At 38.0% G+C, this 23,660-nt stretch overlaps 1 protein-coding gene across 2 annotated transcripts; it reads right to left on the bottom strand.

Moving 5' to 3' along the window:
* Positions 1–705: 705 nt before the first annotated feature.
* On the bottom strand, positions 706–22,158 carry LOC591777 (peptidoglycan-recognition protein 2). 2 transcript variants are annotated; one of them, XM_030974298.1, is made up of 7 exons: positions 21,837–22,158; positions 5,553–5,589; positions 4,949–5,112; positions 4,026–4,161; positions 3,420–3,510; positions 1,750–1,861; positions 706–865 (listed from the first exon to the last, which is right to left on the bottom strand). In XM_030974298.1, exons 1-7 carry the CDS (start codon positions 21,948–21,950, stop codon positions 833–835), a joined length of 687 nt encoding a protein of 228 aa, XP_030830158.1. In that variant the 5' UTR covers positions 21,951–22,158; the 3' UTR covers positions 706–832. The 2 variants fall into 2 exon arrangements, with proteins under 2 accessions (XP_030830158.1, XP_030830159.1); XM_030974299.1 differs by lacking the exons at positions 706–865; positions 1,750–1,861; positions 3,420–3,510; ... (1 more) ...; positions 4,949–5,112; positions 5,553–5,589 and adding exons at positions 14,956–15,291; positions 16,372–16,480; positions 16,911–17,001; ... (1 more) ...; positions 17,963–18,126; positions 19,506–19,542 and having other exon boundaries at positions 21,837–22,109.
* Positions 22,159–23,660: the final 1,502 nt, after the last annotated feature.

Here is a 23,660-nt window from a genome sequence, read left to right on the forward strand (position 1 = left end):
TGTGTTAAGCTATATCAGATTATAAAAAATGTAGTTTTTCAATCATTTTTTTTTTCTTTTAATACGTGGTTAATTATATCTATTATTTATTTTATTTTCATTTGTTTAACGTATTTTCTATTAAATTGAAAATTCCATTCACATATTTCTTGTAAACGATCTTTGATATTATGATTTAGTCATTTAAATTGTATGTTTTTCAAATTTGACACTCAGTTATTCATTATCTCACCAACAAATAGTTTGTGTAGCGCCCTCTGCAACAAAACTCAAATATCCTTTTAACAAGCAATCGTTTACTACTGAGCAATTTCTATTACTTTACATCTGAGTACAGTTTCTCCAATCAAGACAGTCATTCTACATTTTGTGGTTTGACTCTTAAACTTTTGATTTAGAGACCTAAAAATACATGAATGTTGATGAGTGGAAAATGTAACGATTTACCTACACACTGTGTTCATTTTGCATGGCCATTTTTTTTTTAAGGAAACTAAGCTTTAAAATTCTTAAACTGGCAACACATAGAGAGATTCAAAATCCTTTTTTTTCGATCAAAATTTGCATTTTGTTTTTGCATTCAATCTTTCGAAAATGGCGTTTCCAATGTACATGGATATTTTTAGAGCAGTGTAGCATGAAAGGAAATATATTATTGTTTCCAATTTAGAAAGCAACATATCATATATTTAGCCCTTTCCCTGAAAGGGACCGAAACATATCGACTTTGGTTTTACATCGACTCCTTACTGCGCAGTATATACATGTACATCATGCCCAGGACTGATCATGTCCCTAGCTAAGCAGAGATTGGCTAAAAAGTAGTCCTCTTTCAGTGCTTCGGTGGAAAATGGTCTCCCGGTTTCTGCAGACAAGAGAAAGGAAACATAGCACGCATTGTGGTGACAGTCATTTAAGAAAACTGAGATTGAAACATATTTAAGTAATAAGAATATTTAAACTAACAAGTTCAATGAATCATGTAACAAATAATTAGTAGAAAATACAATAATTTTATTCCGTGTAACGCTTTTAAAACCTACTGTTGTTTCACAGCGCTTGGATCATTGAATATTGCCAAAGTCGAGGAGCACACGTTTGTCGGTCTTTTTTAGGAACATGGAGCAAAGTATCGTTAGTTGTACACTAGACCGAATGCAAGGAGGGCACATTAAGTGATATGATAAGATGATGAGAGAGTTAGTAAAGAGAAAGTTATGCTTTTGTAAAGATGGGATATAATCTGTAAGCCTTAAATTCTTTCTATGCCAGTTTGCAAAAGCATCTCTGAAAAAAAAAGGTTATTCCAATACCCTCATGTTTGAAATACGTCAAGAAACAGCTGAACATTTTGTATCAACCATCTGTGTAGTCCTGTATACCCATTTATGTGTGCAGTCCATGAGATCTCTAACAGTACAATTTCCTTTCATTTAGATCATTCCCAAACTGCACAGTGTACCTATGCATTCCACAATCATATCAACCACTCCCAATTGCTTTCAGGAAGTTTCTTTCACAGTGTAAGCATATGACAAGAGCCCCGTTTCACAAAACTTGTCATCAGTGACAAATGACCGTTTTTGTTATAAGCTACTGCAATCCTTGCTTCTGATTGGTTAACAGCAGATTTGTCACTGGTTTTTGTAATTTGTCATTGGAAAAAGGCTTTGTGAAACACCCCCAGACGTCAACTTTATCTATAAGAAAGGCAGGGGTTTATCTGTATGACTGTTTGTATTTTCTTACCCAGTGAGGCCAAGATTGGATCCCCTTAAAGAGAGCTAATTCACCAGGACAAGTCCTATTCGGAGTGGCTTGACGATGACTGATGAGAACGTAGTCAGGGTCAAGTTTCTTGCTGAAGACGTACGCACAAGAAAGAGATGTAAAGAAAACATGAAAAAAGTCAGAGTTGATTGAAAAGTACATGACTTGTATATTATTCAAGATCTTAAACTATCATGATCTAAATCATTGCGCACTTCAGAAAGCTAGAATCAAACGTACCGAGTGCCATCACTATCATTATAACTAAAACAAGGTTTATACAATTAAACAATTAATATACATTTTCACATCCTTTCTTGTCTGTCTTCTAAATTTAGAACATGCACCACCTCAACTTTTGACTGCCTTACTGTAGATCAAACTCATATCCACCCCGCCCCTCTCTCTCTCTTTCTCTCTCTCTCTCTTTCTCTTACATTAGTTTTGAATAGGTTAAAATTTTAAAGGAAACGATATATCGTGAGTAGGTAAATTATCTTTCAATCTCTCTCCAACCAATCTCCTTCTTTTTTCTCTCTTTTAGAGATAATTTTATACTGATTTTTATGTCAAACGAGAGAATATTGAAGTGAGTATTTCTATATTTACTAACGAAATATTGTTATTAAAAACAAGTATATTTATCATATGAAAAGTCTGCAAGTTGTTGATGTTGTAAACATCTTCTACTTTTTGTCTCGCCTGCATAGCAAAAGCGAGACATGGGCGCCGTTTTTCCGGTGACGGCGGAGGCGGCGGCGTCAACATAAAAAACTTAACCTAAAGTTAAGTTTTTGAATTTTTAATATAATTATGAAAGTATAAGTTTTTATTCAACGAAATCATGTGAGAAGAATTTCAGGTCATTACGTCAAGGTCAAGGTTATTTCAGGTCAGCAAATTTAGACTATGATGTGGCATCAACATCAAAAACTTAACTTATGGTTTTGAATTGTTAACATAATGTTTAAATTATACATTCCCCTTCCATGAAACTTAAACATAAGGGTTATCAAGTATCACCAATCTTGTAATTAGTCTTTTTAATAAGTGACAAAATCGAGGTCAAATGTAATTTCAGGTCCACAACAAGACTTTGTTGTGGCATCAACATCAAGATTTTGAATTTTTAGCATACCGGGTAATTTCAAAAGTGTTTGTTTAAATTCCATGAAACTTGTACCAAGAGTTGTCGAGTATCACAAAATCATATGGCATGAATTCCACCTTACAACGTCAAGGTCAAAGGTCGTTTTAGGTCAGTAGACTTTGATTATGTTTTCACAACTTAATAACTCTTTTATTTTTATTTTTTCATATTTCATAAAAGTTATCAATCATGGTACAAATAATATCAAAAAATTCTTCTGATGATTCTTAGTCAATATCCACTTCAAAATGCTGATTATATTCAGAAAATTTCATTTTTGGGGGCCTGCTAATGGGCCACACTGCCTATAAATAATGTCCCAACCTCAATTTGTCATGATATCGAATTGCGTAATGCAGGCAAGACCGCCAAGACAGTTTCCCTTGTTTCTTGTTACTATCAAAATTACGGATGTCAACTCGAGAATGATGTAATACAATTCACTTTAGCATGAGTCAAACCCTCAACTCCCAACTCTTGGTCGAAATGAGAAACTCACTTCGTGATGGCGCAGTTGATGATGTAATTGACGGCATCGACAGCCTTCTGGTTGGGAATTTTCGTAGTAAAGTCCCCCATGATAGACACACCTTAAATGGCCAAACGAAAAAGAGTTATGCCGAGTCATGAAAATAATAATTGCATTATACACTTGCCACACAGTAGAAATGATATATATTATATTTGAGCGTTTGGGCATCCCTATAAGATAAAAAGATGTAATAATGTTATGACTCATTAACTAGTATGATTGTCATCAACTTAGCACTTGCAAGTCCTTTCGTTCGGTGGAAATAACAAAAATTATGTTAATCGTATTGTCTTTAGGAATTATTACGGAAAATTTAACTATGCAGGTAAGTAAAAGAACTATGTCACGATACAATGGGCAACTGTGGATGAAAGACACATATTGTTTCATTACTTGCCTAACAGCAAAAAAAAAGGTAGGCTTACATAATTATATTAACGATAATGTTTCATAAATTTCCATTACCTTTCTCGCGGTAGCCGGATAGCCCTATAAGAAAGTACTTAAAGAACACAGCCACAGGTTTGAGAACCAAGAAATGTATGAATAAAAAAGTGATCTCTAAGAGAGTACCTAAGGACCTGAAGTTATACCAAGGAGCATGACTACCCACAGTGTCCCATCCTCGACCCTCGTACACCAAGCCGTCTTCACCGACCAGGAAAGAATAGGCGATGTCGTCCCATTCCCTGACATCCATGTGAAAATCCTTGAGATCGATAAAGAAAAGAAGATTCTGTAAAACATACATTAGAGGTTAATACCTCATTCACACCAACGAGACCGACACCAGACGGACCAAACAAAACATTACATCACCATGAATGGCGAAGAATCGGTTTGTTGGGGTCAGTTTTGGAGTTGGTGTTGTGGTGTGATTGAGTTTTTATACCGTACATAACAGAGCATATGAATGATATCTTTATTATCATACTTATCACTATCATTATGTGAATTGCTTTATTCGAACTGTTGACGGTTTTCCTGTCGGGAAAAAGGGTATATGAATTCCAATTGCGTCTTTACGAAATTGCTCCGACCAGTGGCGTAGGCAGGATTTTTTCAAGGGGGGTGTTTTAAAAATTACGCAATTAAGCTGGTGGGGGGGGGGGGGGGGGGACAAAAGCAAATTAAAAAAAAATTGGTCCAGTTTTTGAGGATTTTTTTTTCGCAACGACTAAGCGGGGGGGGGGGGAGGGAGTAAATGCACTTTTTGTTTGCCTCCTACGCGTCTGGCCCCAACCCATCCAACTGCCATGACCCATCAAGAGATCCCGAGTTCGAAACCAAGTCAATGCGCTAGTGCCCATTGGTAAGGCATTAATCCTCATTAACAAGTCCCTCGGAGAGAACCTAAAGCCGTCGGTTCCTTGGGTTCTTACTTAAAAGTGTACAAATGCTTTCTTGGCAGCCAGGTACAATCATCCCAAGAGGGGGAGCGAGAGAGACAGAGAGAGACCAAGGGGGAGGGAGGGGGCGGGGTAACAAACGCTTACCTGTATGGATCGCATCATCTTACAGCATTCATCATAGGTGAAGCATTCTGCCATATTTGTATGATGCAGTACTACAAAGGCGGCAGGGGTGTCCATGTCAAGACGAGCCTTGGGAGGTCTAGCCTTCCAGTCTGCACGGGTAACGATCGTTGGACACGCTTTAGCTGAAAAATAAAAACGACAAGAATTTAAATGTCTTTTTGCAATGGAATGAAACAGGTTAGGTTAAGGAAACTATATGTTGGGGTATACATGTAGGTTCGTCCTCAATAATATATGTTATGGTTATTTATTCTTACCCGTGTAATACTAGACAGCGCACGTAGCTCCTGGCGGGTTAAAATGATTTGTGATGTATTAACACAAGTCAAAATCAAGTCCTCTTTTACCATGTCTAGATAGCATCGTCAAAAAGTGAAAACAAATTTTTTACGTCAGTGGAACTGTTTATGAATTTCCACAAGCAAATTAATACATATGGAGTGCTGTCTCAGCTTATAGAGAACGTACAGAAAGATAAAACGTTGCACTCATGCACTCTGCCTTTTATTTCAATGCAGTCAAAGAAAATAAATTCAATGTAGGATATTAATGAATAACTTACGATCAACAGAACTCATCGATCCTCCTTCGTCGATATCCTGTAGTGTTGCAAAACCACACAAATTACTCACGTTAACGAAGTGATAGGGCTTCTTGATCGGACACCTTAATCAACAATCTTTTTTCAAAATGGATGACACAAGAAGATGTATCTACACACGGTATATATGGCCAGTTCGTAATTATAGAGAATCACTGGTGCTCCTTGGTTCTCTCACCCAAAAGGCTATAATACAGGAAAACCACAAAAAAGGGGAATCCCCTATCCGCGAGATTGGTTGGTTCTTCGTTTAGATGGCGCTCTTCAATCTCAAAGATTATTTGCGCCAGTCAATTTCGTGTATAGCTTTGGCGTGGGCTTCGGAAATCAAGCCCACGAGCGACTTTCCTTGGTGAAATGAAATTAATAGTGATATGGTTTTATAAAAAGAAAAAAAAAAAAAAAAAAAAAAAAAAAAAGCTGCAATATTAAAATTGCATAAAATGCACATAAAAGGCGAGATGGGAGTTAGTTGCAATTGTTCATGGAAAAACCGCAAATACTTCATTTTATATATTATTACAGGATCGACATAAGTTAAGGGGATCCCTGATAGCTTTAAAAGCTATCTAAAACGATTAGTATCGTATATGTAACCCAATAATTCACGAGTAAAAATTGGGTTAGACATCAATAATTGTTTCAGATTGGGGTTGTTCAATTTAATCCTTTCTTTTAAGAGACGTCTATCTTTGTCGTATTTTGTACAATAGAAAATAAAATGTTTAATTGTTTCATCTTCTTGACAAACTTCACAAAGACCAGTATCGTGTTGGTTAATTTGAAAAAGGTAATAATTTAAACTACAGTTACCTACTCTTAGTTGTTGTATCAAGCATTCTTCTCTGCGAGATAGGCCTTGTCTATGTATGGGCTTTGAAGCGTCGCTATGCAAAGCATATAAGAATCTACCGTGTTCTGCATTGTCCCATTCTGCTTGCCATAATTTGTTATAATGGATCAAACGAGAGGCTGCCAATTCACTTCTTGTATTTGGTATAACTATGTCTATACACCTTTTCATGGCTCCTTTTTTGGCAGCCCGATCTACGATCTCATTGCCCCTAATATCGCAATGTGACGGAATCCATTCAAAAGCAACACAAACATCCTTAAACTGCAAAATATTAATTATGGATAAAATTTCATTTACAATAGCACATCTAATAAAGTATGAATCGATCATTTGTAAAGCTGACAAAGCGTCGCTAAAAATTACCACCGAAGAGGATTCAATAAATGTATTAATCCACTCTAGTGCCATTAGTATGGCCACTAGTTCTGCTCTCATAATACAGACATGGGATAATCTAAAAAATTTCACCACATTATAATGAGACACATAAAATGCGGCTCCTGTCTTCCCATCCTCGAGTTTAGAACCATCTGTATATATATGTAAAAACCCATTCCATGAATTTCCAATGCTATCTAGAACAATCGATTTTATTTCAAATGGAGGCATTTCCTTTTTTTGCACTTTGCCATGGTGTTCGAAAGACACTTGTGGTCGTGCTAACCGCCATTCTGGGATTTTCGGCAATAAGTTGGTTTGCCCTTCCACCACTACTTCGTCTCTAAAGGATCGCAGTTTAAAAGGTCCTTCTCCTATCTTCCATTCTAAGTTATTTAAATCATAGTCATCACCCAATACTTCTTTTGTTGGGTGGTTTAAAGTACTAGATAGTAAATAAACTCGAAAGTTATCATTTAACAACCTTCTACGATATCTCAGAGGCAGCTCCCCGGTCAAAACTTGTAAAGCCTCCAAGGACACATTGTGTATTGTGCCTGTAATAATTTTTAAGGCTCTGTATTGGATAGAGTCAAGTTTTTTTGTTAAAGATATACAAGCAGAATCATACATTTCACTCCCATAGTCCAAAATGGATAGGATAAGTCCTTTATAAATCATCATCAAAATCTCATACTTACTTCCCCAGGGGGTGCCGGAGACACAACGTAGCAAGTTTATTCTTTTCTTACATTTATCAATGATAGAATCTATATGGACAGACCAAGTTAAATTGGAGTCAAACCTCACACCAAGGAACTTATACTGCTCGCATATAGGCAGATTATGTCCTTTTATTTGTAGAAGAATATCTTTCTTTTGTTTGTTGGTAAAGACTAATACTGCAGATTTGGTAGGGGAAACGTTTAACTTCCACGTCCAACACCATATCTCAAGCTCATGCAGGGCCTCTTGTAATTTCCTGCGGGCCAGCTCTAAATCCTTATTTGAACACCAGATTGCAATGTCATCAGCATAGCAAGATAATTTAACATCACTTACATTTATCTTGAGATCATTTAACATTAAAGTAAATAATAAAGGACTTAATGAACTTCCTTGCGGGATTCCATTTTCTAACGTGTAGTGGCGAGACATATAGTTATTTATCCTCACATTAGAAATCCTACTCAATAGAAATGCTTTTATAAAAAGTAACATTTTTCCACCAATGCCTAAGATAGATAATTTTCTTAGTAGACCTGTTTTCCATAGCGAATCATATGCTTTTTCTAAATCAAGAAAGACCGCTACGGTATATTTTTTACTTTTCAAGGATATATGTATGTCCGTCTCCAATCTCACTAAGTGATCTTTGACATTCCTATATTTGCGGAAGCCAGATTGAATAGGATTTAATAGTCTGTTTTTTTCTAGAAACCACGTCAGGCGATTTTTTATCATTTTTTCCATAATTTTAGAGAATGTTGATATCAACGAAATCGGCCTATAAGAGGTCACTTGAGTCGGATCTTTTCCGGATTTCAAGATTGGTATTTGAATAACCTCATACCACTGATGTGGAAAAATTGAGATTTTCCAAATGTCATTATACAAGTTTAATAAATACACGAGTGCCTTGTTCGGCAAATTCTTAATCATAATTAAATAAATATCATCCTTACCGGATGAGGAGTTTTTCATCTCCTTTAAAACATTCCCCATTTCACTCATGTTAAAGTCATCATTGATACAATCATCATCATTTGTTGAAGAATTATTGTACAAGATTTTTTCGTTTTCATTTTTAGTTACGGAAAGTGATTCATCAACCGATTTAAAATAGGTTGCCATTGCATTTGCTTTTTCCTCAGATTCTTTCAAGATATTTCCGTCTACAAATAGATTGTGAAAGATGTGCTTGTTCATTGTACTGTCCCGCATTCTTTTAACCTGTTCCCAGACTTTCCCAATGTCTGTAAATCTATTCATTCTACGGCAGTACTCTAACCAATAATCATATTGAGCTCTCCTGATTACCTTCTGAGCGACAGCTTTCTTCTTTAAGTATTTCTTAACATCATTTAGATCATAATACCTTCTTAACCTGTTTTTAAGACGATTTCTCTCTTGCACCGCCTTCTTGCAGGCATTGTTCCACCAGGGATTTACTTTTCTTCTCTTGGCAATCTGCACACGCGGAATGCACTTGTTCGACGTTTCCTTGATCACCTTAACAATCACATTGTATCTGCCTTGAATGTTTAGTTCTGCACCAAGATTTTCATATCCTTCTTTTCTCAATGCCTCTTCAATTTCTTCTCTATACTCTTCCCAATTAACCTTTCTAAAAGACCATCTCTGTCCCATATTCTCACCCCCTGGTCTATTGTACACATGTTTAAAATTTAAGCAAACCAGATTATGATCACTGCCAAAATTATTGGATAGTACTTTCCACTCTGTATTACGTGCTAATTCTTTCGATACTAAGGACAAATCCAGATTTGAGTATGTACCATAATATGGGTCTAACCTTGTAGGAGATCCATCATTTAATAAAACCAAATCATTATTTTCTATAAAAGACTCCACAGTTCTACCATTTGTGTCTAATTTGTTGCTCCCCCATAGAGGATTGTGACTATTAAAGTCGCCTAGAATCAAATACTTCCCCGGCACATTTCTTATCATGTTATTTAGATCTATCAGTTCAATCTTTTTACACGGATTATAATAGTTGAAGATTGAGATAACTCCGTTTTTACAAAAAATATCAACTTTTTGGTATTCGGCGTTCCTGGGTGTATCCATCGCCTGAAAAGTGATGTCGTTTTTTAAATACATCACCAAACCACCTCTTCTGCCGTCCGGCCTGTTTTTACAAACACAAACGTAATTGGGTATAGACAAAACATTAAAATCGTTAAACCAAGTTTCTTGGATGCACATTATATCTGGGTGAATACCTAACAAATTGTTATCAATAAGGGAAGATAAAAAGTTTGCGCCATGCGCCGTCAAGCCTTGTGCGTTCCATTGTACAATCAATAGGTCTGATATGGACTTATTAGTCATATGAGGCGACTTTTTACCATTTCCATGGTAATGTCTACCTTCAAAATTTCTTTGCCTGCTCTAACTACCGCTTCCAAGAAATTATCATCATTACTGGACTGAGGCAACTGTCGTACCACAAACAGAATAAACATAATCAAATCAATAGATGTCATATTTACTGGAGTTTGGGTTGCAGTTTCCTTCTTTGTTTTTCGTACTGGAATTGGGATCTGGGAATGAGATCTGGGTATTGCCCTGTCCCTTTCTTCCTGTCCCTTTCTTTCTCGTACTGTGTGTGGGGTATGGGCCTGAGGGTTCGGATTGGCTCTCTGAGGATTCGGATTGGCTCTCTAGCTGAGGGTTATTTGGCCTTGATTCTGTGTTATGTTTTTTAGCAGGTTTGTTTAGATTTGCACTACCCATGTCTTTCTGATTATCCATGGTCAGTAACGGCATTTTCATGTATCTGTGCACGATGGGCCTTGGCCGCTTGGGCATAAGTGAGGTTTTCCTGTAATTTTATTTTTTGAATTTGCTTCGCCTCTGCATAAAATTTACAACCTTGGTAAGCTGCAGAGTGGTTTTCACCACATCTGAGGCATTTAGGGTTCTCCTTATTAGGGCAATCTTCGAACTCATGTTCTCCCCCGCATCTAACACATCGGATATTGCCTTTACAAGTTTGCCTAATGTGTCCGAATAACTGACATTTATGGCATCGCGGCACAGGAGGGATATAGTCATCCACTTGCTTTACCTCATACAGAAAATGTATGGACTCGGGTAAGTTTTTACCCTTGAAAGTGAGGAGAACGGAAGGGGTTGCTACCATTTCTCCTTTGATCTTCTTCATAAATCTTTTAGCGTTCACTACATTCTGTTCTTTCAAAACTTCCTCTATTTCCTCGTTACTGATTTGGGGATCAATCTTGTGAATAACTCCTTTAGTGGTTGATTGGCTCCCATCGTATCGTGTAACTTTCACATTAATGCCCGCCAACTGGGTTAATTCCAACAGTTTGGGTATTTGGTTTTCGCTCTCACATCTCACAATCAACATGTTTCTTTCTTTTACCATATCTTTTACTCTGCCTACAAGATCATGAATTTGTTTTACAACCTTCACGGGGTTGGCTCTGCACACATTCTTATTCTCCAATCCAACAATAACTACTTTTAAATTACCCTCAGAATGAGTTGGTGTCGAGCGGGAGAATTTGGGTATTTTGTTATTCTTTTCATGTAACACTCCATCACTATTGCTTCTAACCCTTGGCCTCTTTTTCGATTTTTTGCGTACTGCCGTTTTCCATGAACAATCTGCAATGTCACTATCTTCCGGGACCGTAGTACCGTCAGAAGATATACCTTCACCTAAATCATGTACATCGTCCCGGTATTTCTCAGCAACGGCCGTCATATAATTCTCTTCCCCCGAAGATAAAGAGGAGAGAGAAATCGACGCCATTCAATTTTCAAACGCGCATAATTAAGATTAGTAGGATAAGTGAAAATTCTTACCTTTCAAGGCTGTGTTATTTAAGTTGTTAATCTTACGTGAATGGAGGGATGAAAATGAGTGCAATAAATCACCACAGGATTGCCACTTAGGGTCACCTCCTAGACCTTTGCCTTGACTACAGTGACGAACGAGTTAAAACGTGAAGATGTGATCCAACAACGAGATTGCTACGGCGAAAGCTCGTATAGTCCGATGGGCTGGACACGGTACAGGATTGACTCAGCTGCCGTCGAGTTCAGAGGGGTGCGGCTGGTTCGAAATTCCCGCCAAAATTCTATATAATACACGCCAATTAGGAGCTTTTAGAGAAAGCGACCGTCTCCGTTCAAAGTTGTTGTATGTCATGCATGCGCATGCAACCGAAGAGGGCGTTCATTTTGTGCTCTCATTATTTACGAACAAAATTGTGAAATATCTCGAGAAGTTATTGTCATCTGACTGCAGAAGCGGGAGAATTGGTAATTGTAAAGTGATTGACATATGGATTTGGAGATCACTTTCAACGTTCATATTTCTTGTATTCCGGTAATTTAATTTGGTGAACTGAATTGCCATATATGCAACGAAGGTGGTGCCACGCCCTGGAGCAAACCTTTCCTTTCGGACCCAAGCCGGTTTTCCTTCGGATAACGATTTTTGTAACATAGATAGCAAGCCCCTAACGGATGAGAAATTGTACATTCTTGTTACAAGCATGATTTCAATGGATTACATCGTTGAAAATCAGCAAATTTGCAATCTTTGGCGGATCTATCTGAGCCGCCATGAAGATCGCGTTCGCTTGATAACCGATGGCTCGGTTCTTCGAGTCGCCACAGCCCCAGTCAACGTAAACCCCTTCACCCGAGAAAAGGATGAAAATCTGGCCAGACTAAAGATAAAAAATGTTCCTCTTTCTCTAAGCGATAAAGTCATCATATCAGAGCCTTGGACGGAGACAAATATGAAGTGAAAAGAACGAAAGTGCGACGATTGAACGGTCAATATACGAAATGCCTCAACGGCAACCGAGTGATCTACATTCGTTCACAATCACAACCACTACCTCGAAAGTTCGTCTTCGCGAATACTTTCGTAGCACGCATCTATCATGTTGGCCAACCACAGTCTACAACATGCTCTACATGCCTAGGAACAGGGCGCGTCGGCATGCAATGGGGGAAGTGCCATGTATAGGCTATACAAAAAATGCGGGCACATTCAAAGTGAGTGCCCAGCTATGCAGATTTACGTAACACCTACTCGGTAGCACAATCATATGCGCCGGTTCAACATGATCAACGCGATCGCTGAGTGTCTTCAAATGATGAACATGACAACACTGAATCGTCTTAGCCAGAAAATGCTGAATCACGCGATTAGATAGCTACCAGCAAAGCACGCGACCAGACGCCAAAAACCAGTTTGATATACTTCGTTGCCAACGACGCACAGAACGTTGCTAAGGGAAACAACACTCCAGAGATGGAGGGAAAAATGTTCATAGGGCAACTAGATCATCGACAAGCGGTTCAAACGCATCGTCGCAGGAAACCGCGGTAGCGAACGAGCGTTTGTCCGATGAACATGTTACTGACTCGGACGAGCGTGAAAGCGAGATCGACAAGAAACAAATCATCAAAAGAAGGAAAAAAATGCGGTAACTATCGACAGAAAATTATTTTATTTTGTTTGAAACATACCATGAAGTTAAAATTGATTAATAAAGTTTGATTCCAAGATTCACTTCAATACCCTTAATGCAATGTAAGGGGAATTCGAAACAAAACTAAAAGGAGTGAGATATTTTTGTTTTGCTGAAAAACCAAGGATGCTATATTGCCTTCTTATACAGGAAACATTTTTGACCAGGAAATATAGAATTACTTATACAAAAGTCATGTAGAATGGAAAGATTTAAGAACAATTTCACTTACAAAAAGGGATAAGGGGCACCAGTCAAAGTAAACAAGGGTAAAAATATCAGAGGTGTAAAGGGGAATTTTTCTCACCTGAAAAGAGGCACTCACCAGAGATGAAAAAGGGCACTTAAGGGAATGGAAAAGGGGCACCTGTAAGATATTGATAGTGGCAATTATTGGGGTGGGGGTATAGGTGGAAAGGGGGCATTTATGAGAAGGAAAAGGGGCACTTTAATGCGTGAACCTGTCAGATTTGAATAGGAGCCCTTACCAGAGATGAAAAGGGGCACTTGTGAGAATGGAAAAGGGATTCTTGTTGCAAAGGAAAAGAGGCACTTATCAGAGGTAGAAAGGATCCCTTATGAGAAAGTGAGGGGATCTTATGGAAAGAATGGGAGGTGGGGGAGGATACACTTATCAAAAGGAAAAGGGTCACTTATTAGAAGGGAAAGGGGCAATTCGTACAAAGGAAAAGGGTTACATGTCCTATGTAGAAAGGGGCACATTGGAATGTAATTGAACAAGTTGGGGACAAAGAACCCCCTCCCCCCCCCCCTCCCCGGAGCGCCGCCTCGGGATGCATTGTCTTTTCATTTTTCCCTTTTTGTTCTTTGTTTCGTATCGAACAATCAATTTTGTGTGAAGTACTTCCTTTTAAAATCTAATGTTTCGTTCTGGCAACAAGTGCCTCTAACGGGCCATTGATCCACGGGTATAATCAAAACTAATCAATCTCTAATTGTTGATGATGAACGCAAAAAGGAATCAAATTGCAAAGTATGATTACGGCTTAAAATTTATTGAATTTAAATGACATATGACATATATTCTGGTAATTGACTTTTTCTATACTAAAATACATCCACCAAGAAATATTGCCTGGTATTTAGCTTAAAGGGTAATCCAACCCTTGTAATAAGTTGATTTGTATGAAAGCAGAAAAGTTTGAAATGAAACGGATCAATAGTAAGAAAGTTATGAACGTTTGAAATATGAGATCACTAAGTCTATGCAAATCACAAATTGGTAGTTTGGTCAGTGGATTGTGACGTAGGACGTGGATAACTCTCCCATTTGCTGAGTACAAAAATATCATATATTTATGTTTTTTCTGGTAAGTTCCTTCTCTCTCGGGGAACTACTAAAAATATATTATAGATGGCATATCATTATGAGTCCTCTAAAGAAGAAGACCCTCCTGAGCCATGATTTGAAAAATTTAAATTTTAGTCATTTTATATGCTGGAACAGATGGGAAAGTAGTCCAATTTGAAGTGCCCATACGTATAGTGATTATACATTTAAAAAAATCATAAATTTCTTATATTTAGTCAAATTTAATTGAAACTTTCATCAGTTTGCTTCTCTAATTTGTCTGCCTTCTTTTAGAATAGTTGTCTGTATGGGTTGGATTGCCCTTTAACAAGCAGTCGTTTACTACTGAGCATTTTGTATTACTTAACATCTGTGTACAGTGGTTCTTTAACTTCTGATTCAGAACCCTAAACATACATAAATGCATGAGTAGAAAATATAACAATTTACCCACACATTGAATGTTTTTCATGACCATATTAAATTTGATACCAAGAATTTTTCTAAGAAAAATAAGCTTTTCAACTTTTAAGTTGGCAACAAATAGAGAGCTTCAAAGTCATTGTTTTTTCATTTGCTTTTTTTTCCTCCTTCAATTTGTTGAAAATGGCGATACCCATGATTATTGTTTTTAGCGATATTATATTTTTACTAGAACAATGCAGCATTAAACGAAAAATATCATCGTTGCTAATTTTAAGTGCAACATATGATAAATTTAGCCCTGTCCCTGAAAGGGATCGAGACATATCGGCTTTGGTTTTACATCGACTCCTTACTGCGCAGTATATACATCATTTCCAGGCCTGATCACGCCCCTAGCTAAGCTGAGAGTAGCTAAAACGGAGTCCTCTTTCAGTGCTTCGGTGGAAAATGGTCTCCCGGTTTCTGCAGACAAGAGAAAAGAAACATACCATGCATTGTGATGACAGTCAGAAAACTGATATTGAAACATATTTAAGTAATAAGAATACTTAAACAAAAAATGTCAATGGATCATGTAAAAATAATTAGTAGACAATACAATTATTTGTATTTCCAGATAGCGCTTTTAAAAACCAACAGTTGTTTCCTAGCGCTTGCATCATTGAATATTGCCAAAGAGTTATTGTTGATCACTCATAAAAACAGGTTATTCCAATGCCCTCATATTGGACATACGTCAAGAAACAACTGAACCTTTTGGATCAACCATCTGTATGTAGTCACGATACCCATTTCTGTGTGCAGTCTATGAGATCTCCAACAGTACAATTTCCTTTCACTTAGATTATTCCTAAACTGCACATTGTACCTATGTATTCCACAATCATATCAACCTCTTCCAATTACTTTCAGGAAGTATCTTTCACAGTGTAAGCACATGACCAGAGTCCCGTTTCATAAAACGTGTCATCAGTGACAAATTACCGTTTCTGTTATAAGCCACTGAAATCCTTGCTTCTGATTGGTAAACAGCAGATTTGTCACTGGTCTTTGTAATTTGTCATTGGAAAAAGGATTTGTGAAACACCCCCCAGAAGTCAACTTTATCTTTAAAGATAAACTTGAGTTCAGGTAAAAAAAGAAAATGAATTCTCACAGAGTCTAACGAAACTTACACTGAATGTTCAAGATTACAAATAAATGTCATGTGCCAAACAATTTTGGAAGAAAATGTATACTGGCTGAGTAATGAGCATAGAAAGATAAGGAAATCAGAGTAGTACTAGCCCCGACACCATGTGTGTTGTCCCATATACATCTTTCTGTGTAAGTGATTGTTACTTTACCAAGACTCTGCCAAATTTATGATGATTTTGATGACTCTAGAACCTTGCATTACACATCATTACTTACATACTATATGATCAACTTTTCTGATCCATTCCACACCTTTTCTTTCACAATGCAATCGCATTACCAGAACTCAAGTTTATCTTTAAGAAAGGCAGGGGTTTATCTGTATGACTGTTTTTATTTCCTTACCCAGTGAGGCCAAGTTTGGATCTCCTTGTAGAGGGCTTCACCAGGACAAGTCCTATTCGGAGTGGCTTGACGATGACCGATGAGAACGTAGTCAGGGTCAAGTTTCTTGCTGAAGACGTACGCACAAGAAAGAGATGTAAAGAAAACATGAACAAAGTCAGAGTTGATTGAAATGTACATGACTTGTATATTATTCAAGGTCTTAAATCGTCATAATTTAAAGAACTACGCACTCTAAAAAGTTCAAATCAAACTAACTGAGTGCCATTACGATAATTACAATAATAATAATAATAAATTACATTTATAAAGCGCTCAATACAATGTTTCTAAGCGCTTAACATAGCAAGGTACAACGTAAAATAAAGATACAGCAATAATAATACATAATTCTAATAATAACATTACAGATAATTGTAACGAGGTTTATATAATTTGAAAATGAATAAAGAGTTTCATATAATTCTTGTCTGTTACTAAAATGGAATTCAGTTCAATTTGAATCAAACGACTAATCTTGGTCGAAATGAGAAACTCACTTCGTGATGGCGCAGTTGATGATGGAACTGACGGCATCGACAGCTCTCTGATTCGGAAGTTTCGTCGTAAAGTTCCCCATGATAGACACACCTTAAAAAGCAAGCACATAAGCGTTATGCCGGAACATGAACATAATAATTGCATTATTTAACTTCCCACACTGTTAAAGTGATATAATTATATTCTATTTGAATGTTTTGGACATCCCTATTTAGGATAGGAAGATGTTCTGATGTTATGAACTAGTATTAATTTCATCAATTTAGCACTTGTAATTTGTTTTGTTCAGTGGAAATAACACAACTTTTCTAAATCATATTATCTTAAAAATCCTCATGTAAACCAAAAGATTAAGAATGATATATCAAATGGAGTGAGGGGCACTTTAGGCAGGGACCTATTAGCTCTATGGTCATGACGATGAGTGAAGAACTATGTCAGGATAACATTTGCAACTAAATGGATGAATGTTACAAATTGTTTCATTACTTGCCTAACAGCAAAATAAAGGTAGGCTTACATAATTATATTAACGATAATGGATAATAAATTTCTTTTACTTTTCTCACTGTAGCCGGATAGCCCTAAGAAAGTACATAAAGAACACAGCCATAAGTTTGAAAACCAAGAAACGTATGAATATAAAAGAGATCTCTAAGAGAGTACCTAAGGACCTGAAGTTATACCAAGGAGCATGGCTTCCCACAGTGTCCCATCCTCGACCCTCGTACACCAAGCCGTCTTCACCGACCAGGAAAGAATAGGCGATGTCGTCCCATTCCCTGAAATCCATGTGAAAATCCTTGAGATCGATAAAGAAAAGAAGATTCTGTAAAACATACATCAGAGGTTAATACCTCGAACACACCAATGAGACCGAAACCAGAACGACAACAGATCAAACAAGACATTACAATCTCACAAATTGCGAAGAATCGGTCAGTTTGAGATTAGTTTTGGAGACAGAGATACAGAGAGAGAGAGAGAGAGATAGGTAGAGACGGAAGAGAGGAGGAGGAAGGCGGGGGGGGGGGGAATAACAAACGCTTACCTGTATGTATCGCATCATCTTACAGCAGTCATCATAGGTGAAGCATTCTGCCATATCAGTATGGTGCAGTACTACAAAGGGAACGGGGGTTGTCATGTTATATCGATCCCTAGGAGTTCTTGCCTTCCAGTCCGCACGGGTAACGATCGTTGGACACGCTTTAGCTGGAAAATAAAAGGGACAGGTTCAGGATACCGCCCCAGAAATTAAAAATGCCTTTTTTTAAATGGAACGAAACAGGTCTTGTCCCTTGAAAGAATCAAGGATATAATAAACTGTTGGGGTATAAGTCCTTTCAAATGATAAAATGGGTCGCGTTTACTTGTACTAGACCCGTGGACTACTAGACAACATAGCTTCCAGTGGATTACAAAAATGAAAAATAAAATGAAAGTCTGACATTCCCTTTCTAGCACGTCTTTCTAGGACAACTACCCCCTAGGGCAACCATCCTCTAGGACGAAAAAACCCTAGTACAACTGCCCCTAGGATAACCACCCTCTACGACAACTACCCCCTAGGACAACTACCCCCTAGGGCAACGATCATCTAGGAGGAAAACCCCTAGAATAACTACCCCTAGGATAACCACCCCTAGGATAACCACCCTCTAGGACAACTACCCCCTAAGACAACTTCCTCCTATAGGGCAACCACCCTCTAGGACGACAACCCCGTAGGACAACTACCCTAGGATAACCACCCCTAGGATAACCACCCTCTAGGACAACTACCTCCTAGGGAAACCACCCTCGAGGACGACAACCCCGTAGGACAACAACCCCCTGACAACTACCCCTAGGACAACTACCCCTAGACAACTACCCCCTAGACAACCATCCTCTAGGACAACTACCCCTGGACAACTATCCTAGGGGGTAGTCGTCCTAGAGGGTGTTTGCCCTAGGGGTTAGTTGTCCTAGCGGGTAGTTGTTCTAGAGGGTGGTTTTCCTAGGGGTGGTTATCCGGGGGTGGATGTCCAGGGGGTAGGTGTCAGAATACGCTAGGTAGCATCGTATAAGAAGTGAACAAATGAATTTCCACAAGCAAAGTAATACTAATAGAGTGTTGTTTTTAGCTTAAAGGTATAGACCAGTTTTGGAAACGGCCCTCCCCCCCCCCCCCTCTCAAAAATGAAATGGATGCTCTTATTACCAATCATGTGAAAGAATATGTTTTGACTAATACGTGATGATAAACTGCCGGGATACCGCCTACTAATTGATATATTTGGTAAATTATCATATCGATTCGGCCTGGATTGATATCGCGAATGCACTTCAACATTGAACACTTGGGCATACATTTCTGTGTTTTTTTTTGCGAATTTAAGTTGAAGATATGCCATCTAAACCTTTGAAGGCAATATTTAAACAATATTAAAGGGATATTTTTCACCCGAAACCCCTCGAACCGCAATTTTTACCACTACCTGTCTATATCTTTAATATTGAGAATGGAAAGGTAAAACGGTTAATGCGTGCAATCTTTCTTTCATTAAAATACAGTTAGTGAAAGTGTAGGGTATTGTTAAACAACTTACCATCAACTGAATTCATCGATCCTCCTTCGTCAATATTCTGTTGCAAAACCACAAAAATGATTCACGTTAACGAAATGATGAAACTTCTCGATCGGACACCTTAATCAACAATTTGTTTTCAAAATGGATGACGCAAGAAGATGTATCTACACGCGGTATATATGGCCACTTCATTATTATATAGATCACTGGTGTTAGCTACAGTTTAGCCACATTGACTTCCTGGTTCTCTCATCCCCATAGGGCATAGGAATAAAGGAATCACCCAGGAAATGGAAATCCCCAGGAAAGGGAAATTCCCCTATTAGTCCAGTCGATCTAGCGATATTTATAAAGATCACTGGTGTTAGCTACAGTTTAGTCCCATTGACTTCTTGGTTCTCTCATCCCCATAGAGGATAGGCTATAATACAGGAATCACCAAGAAAAGGGAAATCCCAGGAAAGGGAAATCCCCTATTAGTCCAGTCAATCTAGCGATATTTAGGGGGTAACACACTAGTAATTGCAAACGGATTTATTCCACTGCTATACATTTCAGTAAGCTTCCATAAACAACATATATCAAAAGTTTCTAAAATTCCAAGTATGGGGAATTTATGAAGTTTGCATGAAATGCAAATTAGCTGTTATATGACAAAATACACAATATCACTATAATTTTTTTGCTAATGATGATGATAATAATAATAATATTACTAAGATATTTCTACACCACAAATTGCAAATTCCTCTAAGCGGTCTCGAAGGAAAATAGTTGATAAGTAAAGGAAACAGAATTTGCAACATAAATTGCATCCAGGTACCCGATTGACATGATTGAAACCAAGATTATCAGGATCATTGAACACGATAAACACATTTATTTTTTAGATTGATATTATAACTAGAAATGGCATACTTTGAATATTATGCAAATTAGTATGATTAAAATAGAAAATTGAAGGGAAATTGAAATGGTATAGGATGAAGAAAAACAACAACTAGGTGTTTAGACTGATATGTTCGGGGTAATTATAGATGATTATCATATTTCCAGATCAATCATACATCTAATTTGCATATTTTGCAAATTAGATGTAACCTTAGGGAACATTCAGGGGGATAAGTCCTATTTTCCACATAAAAGTGCACGTAGGTTTCCAAATTAACGTGATGCACACATTCTGAAACTAATATCCTGAATTTAGTTAGCAAAATATGCTTCTAAATGACCACCATAAGGAAATTTGTTATATTTTTTATTGTAGGCAATTGTGCCTATATGCCCTTAAGGGAAAATATTGACTTTCCATACATAAAGATATAGCCAGGTATCTGATTAAAATGGTTTAAGTATTAATACAACTATTGTTTCGTTTGTATAATGCACAAATTGAAACTATTATACCAATAGTACATGTAGAATTTTCTTGATTTGCATAATATACAAATTTCTGTCTCCGATTGCAACAGAAGATCATATTGAAACCGCATATTATGCACATGTCATACATTTCCCCATACTTGAATTTCTTGAGACTTTTAACATGTTGTTTAAGACTATATCCGCGAGATGCCTATATGCATGTCACCTAATGGTGCTGCCTACCATCGTTAAACTGAGCGAACACAGGCTTATGTGAGTGATATGAGTAGAGATATTGTTCGACTGTATAGAAAGCGATTCCATGTCATTTTTTTAATTAATGAGGTTTCTGAATGGTCTGCACATTGTGACAACTCCGTCGCCCCGTTGCAGTCGTTGGCGTATATGAGGCTTAGGGGGGGGGGGGGGGGGGGGTGGGAGCTCCCCCTAAGATTTTCGACAGAGTTCTAATTGTCGAGCATCAATCGTGTATTTTAATGACGAAGTAATATCTGTACTAACAATGAAGGTGCCTTTGCGTTCTCACTCCCTTCGCTCACTTTTATAGTATTATAGATAAATTTGGGCCAATCTCATTTCTTGCTCTGAGCGCCGAAATATACCACTGGATCACATGACAACTCCAAATTGAGATTGTGCCTGGTAACTGAATATTGGTTAATTCCAAAATTCTCGGGGTGCCGGGAAAGGGGGGGGGGGGGCTGCAACACCCGGTAGCCCTCCACCACCTTTGCTCTACTTATGCTCTGTGCCCTTATTGGTCAAGCAAGGAAACTATTAGAAACAAGATTATTGAAGGGTAACAAAATCGTATGATGTCATCACGATGGTAATTACAGGCCAATCGTGTATCCATGTACCAACCTGACGCGAATAAGGAAGTATATGTAATAATTTAATTATTTCAGCGTAACTTGAATGCTGATAGAATTTCCACACGATATGCTCGTCAATAATACTTACCTTCCAGTGATTATGAACGTGGTCATTCTGAAGGCCTTCAATGATATGTACTCCATCACAGATCTCTTTGAACGCGACTAGACTTAGAACTACTAACAGACTTTCCTTCCACATATTGGAGATATATTTTCAACAGCCTCAGCTCGATCAAAACATGATTCCAGTGTACTGTATTTTATCCGCTGACGATGATTGCACACTGACGTGTTCACGAACCGATGTATTGTATCCGCTTTTTGTTCCCCTTTTCGTTCCCAACAATTTGTATACAGTTCACGTGATGATTTTGTGTAAAGAACTTCCTTGTTGGCATCAAGTGCCTACGACAAGTATAGTCAAAACAGACTATATATAGATAAACGTGTATAACCAAAACTAAACACTTGAAATCAGTTTCTATTATTGTTGATGATGAATGAAAAAGGAATAAAATTGCAAAGTATGACTACTGCGCGGGGCGGATCCACGAGGGGGGGGGGGGGGGTCGGCCCCCTGGCCCAAAAACAGGTTTAAAAAAAGATGGTAACGATAATTTTACCTTTTTAAAGCAAAAAATGAAAATGGGACCCCCCGCCCAAAAATAGAGTTAATGTGAGAGCTTTTTTTTTGGCTAAGAGGGGGGGGGGGGAGGGGGGTATTTAAAAAATGAATGTTCCCCCTCCCCCCCCCCCCCCCCCTACTGAGCGAATCGATTTACATCGAATTTTGGGGGCAAACTTAATTGTTATTTTTTTAGTGCTCACTACCCCCCTGAGCGAGATATCGGTCGGCGCGATTTTCACATTTCGGCCCCCCCCCTCCCCTATTGGAAATTCCTGGATCCGCCACTGTGTCTGGTCTTTCTCGGGCTTAAGAATTCCACAAACGATTGATCATTAATAATTGAATTTACAGTGCTTCCAGGCATACAAGCAGTATACAAATAAACAAATTAGAAATACAAAAGGTATTTTACATTTAAAAGTTCGAGTATTAGAAAAATCCAAAAAGATAAAATGTAAAAAACTTCTCACTCCAGGGAGAAATATAAGTCATTAAAATGTCAGCTCGATCGTTCACAATATCGCTAACGTGACATAACTATCAAAGGTTTTCGAGGTCGATATCTGAACGTATAACTTTAGAGGTCGATTTTCCACCATTGAATTGAGGCAATAATCATACCATCACGAGTCCATGCAGCTAACACCTTCTGGTGTTTGTAGGTTCTTGCATACAGTTGAGCATTGTGTTGTGTGAGATCCTCTTGAATCGTAATTCCAGTATTTTTCAATGATCGACGTGCTTGGATGATTTCGGTTCGCTTGCGATAAGAGCAAAACTTGACGATGATGGCGCGATGATGCCTGCCGCCAGGCTTCCCGACGCGATGTGATCGGTCGATGTCACCTGGCGACAGGGCAATTCTAAGCTGATCCGCGGCAATTTTGCAGACGATCTGATCTGTAGTCTCGTTTGGTGTCTCCGTGACACCAAAGATTCGAAGAGATGATCGCCTGGAATATTGTTGGAGATCGTTAGCAGCGTACTCTAGCTTCACTATTCTATCTTCCTTTCTTTCTATCTCTCTTTCTAGGTCTTCCACTCGTCGATTTTTCTCTTCCAACTTTATTTCTATATCATGTAGCCTGCCTTCATTTTGCTCGATCAGTTGGTTGAGTTTAGTGAAGGTGTGTCTGCCATTTCACGAGCGATGGTTTTCGCAAGATCACGAATTTCATTTAAAAATGATTCGTTTTTGAAGAGTTCTATAACTAGTTCGGATACAGATACAGCTTGAGAAGCCGACTCCTTGCGAGTTGTCGGCAGTGTAGTCGTTATGGT

This window comes from Strongylocentrotus purpuratus, unplaced genomic scaffold (genome assembly GCF_000002235.5).
Source record: "Strongylocentrotus purpuratus isolate Spur 01 unplaced genomic scaffold, Spur_5.0 spur5_scaffold_7, whole genome shotgun sequence".
NCBI lineage: Eukaryota > Metazoa > Echinodermata > Echinoidea > Camarodonta > Strongylocentrotidae > Strongylocentrotus > Strongylocentrotus purpuratus.

What these genes read in the sequence shown, in the direction of transcription:
- LOC591777 (XM_030974298.1), bottom strand. Translation starts at nt 21,950, where the DNA reads ATGTGGAAGGAAAGTCTGTTAGTAGTTCTAAGTCTAGTCGCGTTCAAA. An exon ending in ACGTTCATAATCACTGGAAG is followed by an intron (nt 5,590 to 21,836) that starts GTAAGTATTATT and finishes GCAACACTACAG; the next exon opens with GATATCGACGAAGGAGGATC. An exon ending in ATCGATGAGTTCTGTTGATC is followed by an intron (nt 5,113 to 5,552) that starts GTAAGTTATTCA and finishes TTTATTTTTCAG; the next exon opens with CTAAAGCGTGTCCAACGATC.